The 5,308-nt window shown below is 39.7% G+C and overlaps 1 protein-coding gene across 1 annotated transcript; it reads left to right on the forward strand.

Annotated features, from left to right (window-relative positions):
- oaz1b (ornithine decarboxylase antizyme 1b) lies at positions 1 to 4,272 on the forward strand. Its single transcript, XM_044012876.1, is given in 6 exon segments — positions 1 to 204; positions 2,022 to 2,073; positions 2,075 to 2,161; positions 2,623 to 2,795; positions 2,952 to 3,037; positions 3,194 to 4,272. Coding segments are annotated over 6 exon segments (654 nt in total). The 5' UTR covers positions 1 to 79; the 3' UTR covers positions 3,325 to 4,272.
- Positions 4,273 to 5,308: the final 1,036 nt, after the last annotated feature.

Below are 5,308 nucleotides of genomic sequence, written 5' to 3' on the forward strand. Positions count from 1 at the left end.
GACTAGCTATCAGACCGACTACTTCCCAGCCGAGCATAGCAGAGAGCAGTCAACCCGTCGTGTCTCTACCCGAGGCCGGATGGTAAAATCCAACCTCCAGCGGATCCTAAACAGTCATTGCTTTGCTCGTGAGAAAGAAGGAAAACAACAGTCTATTACCACAATGTCGGATTTAAGTAGCGGTATCTGTGACATGATTGGGAAGTAAGTAAAAGATGAAAAACATCTCACTTAGCTAAATGCTAACAGTTGTATGGGGGAGGGGTGGCTAAGCTAACGCAGCTAGCTATAGGCCACAGGAAAGCGGAAGTAAAACGCATTTAAAGGTACTTATTTGACGTATATGTCAAACAATCGACACTTCGGCGTTGTATTAGGAGAACGTCGTATGTTTATTGTTATTGTAAAACTGTCAATTTGTAAGTTGTTATTATGGCCCTAAAGGGAACGTGACAAGCGTCAAATCAGCTAATGTTAGCTACGGACGTCGTCGAAGTTGAAACGTCAAGGAAGGAATTGAAAACGGAAAAACAATTCAGCATCGCATTGAAGGCGAATGTAAACCCACCTTTTATAGTAACGAAATTCGGGTTCAATGTCACCACGATTGTTTTTTTAATTTAGTTAGTTTTTGTTGCAAAATTGTGTCATGTATGTTTGGGCTTCTCAACGTAACATCTTCCTAAGGCGTCATCTTAATCTTTTCCCAGCTCAATGTTAGACTGTATACCTTTTTTAATGTTCAAAATATATGCCACGTGTTTAAAATAAAATTTGACCGCAAAGACACAAGGTGAGCATATGTTTGTGACTGTGAGGGTCTCGTGAGCTGACAGCTGAGTCAAGTCCATTGTTACGTAACGTAGCTGGTGGGTTACTGCGTCAGGCCTCGCCACTGGTAATTGTTCGCAGGTGTAGTCGTACTCATTATGCTATTTAAATGTTTTTAATGTTACACTTCCTCATGAAGATTTGCTGAAGAAAAAAACGTATATAGAGTTAACCGAACCATGCTGTCGAGACACAGGAAATGGTTATAATATGCATGTATTTGTATTAAAAGTTCTCTTACGTGTATTCAGTTATAATCCATATGTTGATGAATCCATGTAGTCCAAATGAAGAGAATATAATGTGACCCTTCACTATTTAAATTATACATCATAGCAAAAACAAAACAAGAAAATAATTTATAAAACAATAGAATTCACATTAATGATTATAGGTACATATTCTAGCCCACTATCAGTGGCAGTCCAAAATACATTCATTTGAAGCACTGAAAGTAAAGATTTTATAGCATTAAATATATATTAAATAACCTTACATTACAAACAGAAAACACCACTTTTTATTTCTGGAGTTGAGTGTTTAAAGCAAACACAAGTGATGAAACTTGTTTTGTAGTGGCATGTATCAAGTGAATTAAAACTCAGTAATAAGACAATAATTAGAGAACCAGTACTCAGGTTAAAAAGGTGCTTTAAGCATATTTGTGTCCCCTAATTTTGCTATTGCCCCAGAATTTAAAATTGGAGTCTAAGGAACAGAAGTGTCACGGTAAAGGTTTTTGTCCTTTTCTGTTGATGTAACAAACTGTAGTGTACATGAGCATATAACGGCTTCCAGTCATGGAGAAGTATGCAGGCTTTCTACAGGTTGTGTCCAAGGTTTGAAAAAATGCTTATATTTTGAAAAAGTGTCTGAAATAATAGTGATTGTATTTTGTTTCACAACAAATGGCTAACTCATTAGCTGGAGGAACAAAATAAGTCGGAGAGTAAACTGCTCGACTTGGAACTCACTTGCATGTGTGACTGTGATAAAGAATGAAATAATAATTTTGAGTATGTTTGCTTGAAGTGCTTGTTTTGACCATGGAAAATTTGGTCTATGGTCCTGTATAAGCATTTTTTTCCCTTCCTCAGTGTTCTGACCAAGTCCTCTCTCTCTCTCTCTCTCTCTCTCTCTCTCTCTCTCTTTCTCTCTTTCTCTTCCTCTCTCCCCCATCCTCTCTCCAGCTTGTCCCTGCACTGTAGTAGTACCCGCGGTCCAGGGCCTCTGTGGTGCTCCTGATGTCCCTCTCCCACCCCTGAAGATCCCAGGTGGGCGAGGGAATGGCACACGGGATCACACTCCTTCAGCTCGGCTGGTCTACTCAGTAAGTCTAGACACACGCACACAAACAGGCATACACCCTAACATGTTTGTTGCTGAATTTGTGGTCGGAGGAACTAGAATACAAATGGGGAAAAAGGGCAAGTTGCTGCTTTCAGAGGAAGACATTTCACTGTAACCACTTCCTGTCATGTGATCATGTTTTTGTTTTTACAGCATGGCAAGGTTCACTAGGATTTAACTATAGTCAAATGCAGTCCAATTTTGGCCTAATATTTAATTCTAACCTTCTGCTTTGATTCATTATCGATTCATGTTTTTTAAGTTTAAATTTGTTGCACTGAAATAATCTAGATCTGTTTTGAGAAAGCACAGCCTACTGGACTGTCAGCTGTTGTTAAAGAGAAATCCAACACCAGAGAGTAACATGCTCTCAACATGACACATGTATGTAACATCATCCACCGTTGTTTTCAAACATAATGTTTGCCTTCATTTTCCCAGGACCGAAAGTTGACTGTAACGGAGGAGCCAGCAGGGAATGGTCGCCCTGGGATACTCCACTTTCAGACTCACCCCACTGTTTCCAAGACGGTACAGTGGGACGCTGTCCTGAGCAGCAGCGCTCTGTATGTGGAGATACCACTCGACCCTCTTCCTGAAGGCAGCAAGGAGAGGTGAGGAGTTCAAGTTCAACAATTAAAAAGGGAATATAGTCAAAGGTTACAGGAGAATTTTAAGGGAGAATAAAACACACCAGAATATTGGGAAAATCAAGTGTTTTTAAGAGGTGATGTTATGTTTGTGTCTTCAAATTCCTGTTTTGCTTCCAGTTTCGCGGCTCTTCTGGAGTATGCTGAAGAACACCTGAAAGTCGTTAGTGTGTTTGTCTGCTTTTACAAGAGCAGAGATGATCGAGGTATGCGCTGCAACACTTTTTTTTTCCCCCAGCATACCTATTTAAATTCAGGGCCTCCACATGCCACTGTCACAGTTATAACTGTCCTCTTTATTTCTTTTCTTTTTTTTTCCTTTTACTGACGTTTTTTTTTCTCTCTTCACCTCTTCCCTCCAGCCAAACTGGTGCGTACCTTCAGTTTTCTGGGCTTTGAGATTGTGAAACCGGGCCACGCCCTCGTCCCACCTCGACCCGACGTTTTCTTCATGGCCTACAGTTTTGACAGGGACTCCTCGGACGAGGAGTAGCCATCTGGACACCCCAACCTTACCTCCCATGATGCGTTTTGCCCATCCCATTCCAGCTTATTCATATTCACCACCGTCTGTGTGACACTTTCAGCGGTATCTATCTGAATCCAAGTATTCTTTCCCCCCCACCTGATTTATTCAAGGGAATGAATATGTGAGCTGTGCATCTTCTTTTCCCCCTCCCAACATTTATCTTTGTGTGTGTTTTAATAAACTGTTTCCATTTAAGATAGATTGGTCTTGTCACCTGAACTGGAGGAAACTTTTGTGTTGTTTTTTTTTGGACTTGCAATCTTATTGCAGTTATCATAGCTGTAAGTTAAGTTTCCCTTAATTTCATTCTTGTTTTATTTCCTTTGATGATGGATAAAGAAAGAGAAATCTTCATTTCTTGAATGTACAACTAAAGGTCATCAGGTTTAAACTCGGGTACAGCTTTTTTCCGTTGTAACGATTGGCTAAGTAATGACATTAAAAATATTTGTTCATATACATGTCAGTGTGACCAGTTTAATTTTGTATCACTGGTGCCCCCCCCCCCTTAAAAGTATTATTGTTTTTTAAACGTTACTTTTGAGCGACAGCCCCAATAATTGGTACTTCATAGCTGATTAGTGAATCCATTTAGTGTAGAATGGAGTGAAAAAGACGAGTGCTGTTGCATGTGCTGACTTCAAGTTCAAGATCCTACGATGAGTGTATTGGTACAGAGTGAAAGGAAAGTGAATGATCCAAAGTGCTTTTGCTTCTTTCTGCCATGTTTATCTGACAATATTCTAGTGTTTTATTTTGGAGGTTGAAAAATGTTGCTGTGAATGGATTCTTATCTCATTTTTTTTCCTTCTTTCCTTTTTGGATTGGCATTCCTTTTCAACTTTATGTTAGTTGTTCACCTGCATAGTGGTACCTGTTGTGCATCTGTGATAATAAAACAAACAAAAACAACAGTTGTCTTGTTGTGTATTTACTGACTGAAGCTCGGCACAGAATGCCACCAACTCATTTAACCAAATGTGTTACATAAAATTCTGTAGAATCTTATTGTAAACGTTGATAATGTCACTGCTATTCACCAAAAATGTAATCCGCAATAATCAGGTCAGTTATAAAAGAGCAGGTGGGCAGACATCCAGAGCATGTTATTCCTCCTCCCACCACCAGGAGGCTTCACAGAACAGTGTATTTGAGGTGGCGTATCCTTTGCAAACACATTTCTCCAACCTATTGTGAGAGCTGCACAGTTGAGGCAACAATAGGTGAACACATACCATACTGAACAAGCAGTATTTTTGTTTTAAAGATAATTCTTAGCTTTAGTAATCTGATGCTGCTGAGTTTAGCTGTGATGTTCCTTTTGTAGGTGTGTGGTGCCTCGAAAACATCTGGTTCTCTTCATAGTAGTACCCTTTGTTTACTGGTAGTCAATGTAACAAACTGCTTATTATGGCAATTAAGTGCGGAGTGTTTTAAATGGTGAAACGCACAGCAGAGGCCGCAGTTTAAGCGATGTGCTATTTTTAAGGTGTTAAACTGAGGATGAGGACAAAAAGTCCAGTAACGGACCGTAAAGCTCAGTTAATGACCGAGGTTTGATTCCACCAAAAGTGGTCCTTTGCTGCGTGTCGTCTCACCTCTTTATCCCCCCGTCACACTTCACTGTCTTATCCATTAAAGGCAAAGAAAGTCTTGTAACAGTGGACTTTCATTATTAAATGATAAGCACCGACAACCAACTTGGACCTGTGTCATTTTCTGCTTTCACCGTCTCTTCACTGAGGAGACAGGTGCTCATTTCATGCTTCACGTAATTCAAAATTATGTCCATAACAAACACTCGCGTTTCATCTTTTAAGGATAAAATATCAACCACCAACAGTGGGAAATGTTAAGTGGAAACGGATCAATGCTTAAGTGCAGATTTTGTTTTTGTTTGTTTTTTTTACTAATTTCCAAAGATAAATGTGGATCTGAGATGCATGTC

Source organism: Solea senegalensis, linkage group LG21 (genome assembly GCF_019176455.1).
Source record: "Solea senegalensis isolate Sse05_10M linkage group LG21, IFAPA_SoseM_1, whole genome shotgun sequence".
Taxonomy (NCBI): Eukaryota; Metazoa; Chordata; class Actinopteri; order Pleuronectiformes; family Soleidae; genus Solea; species Solea senegalensis.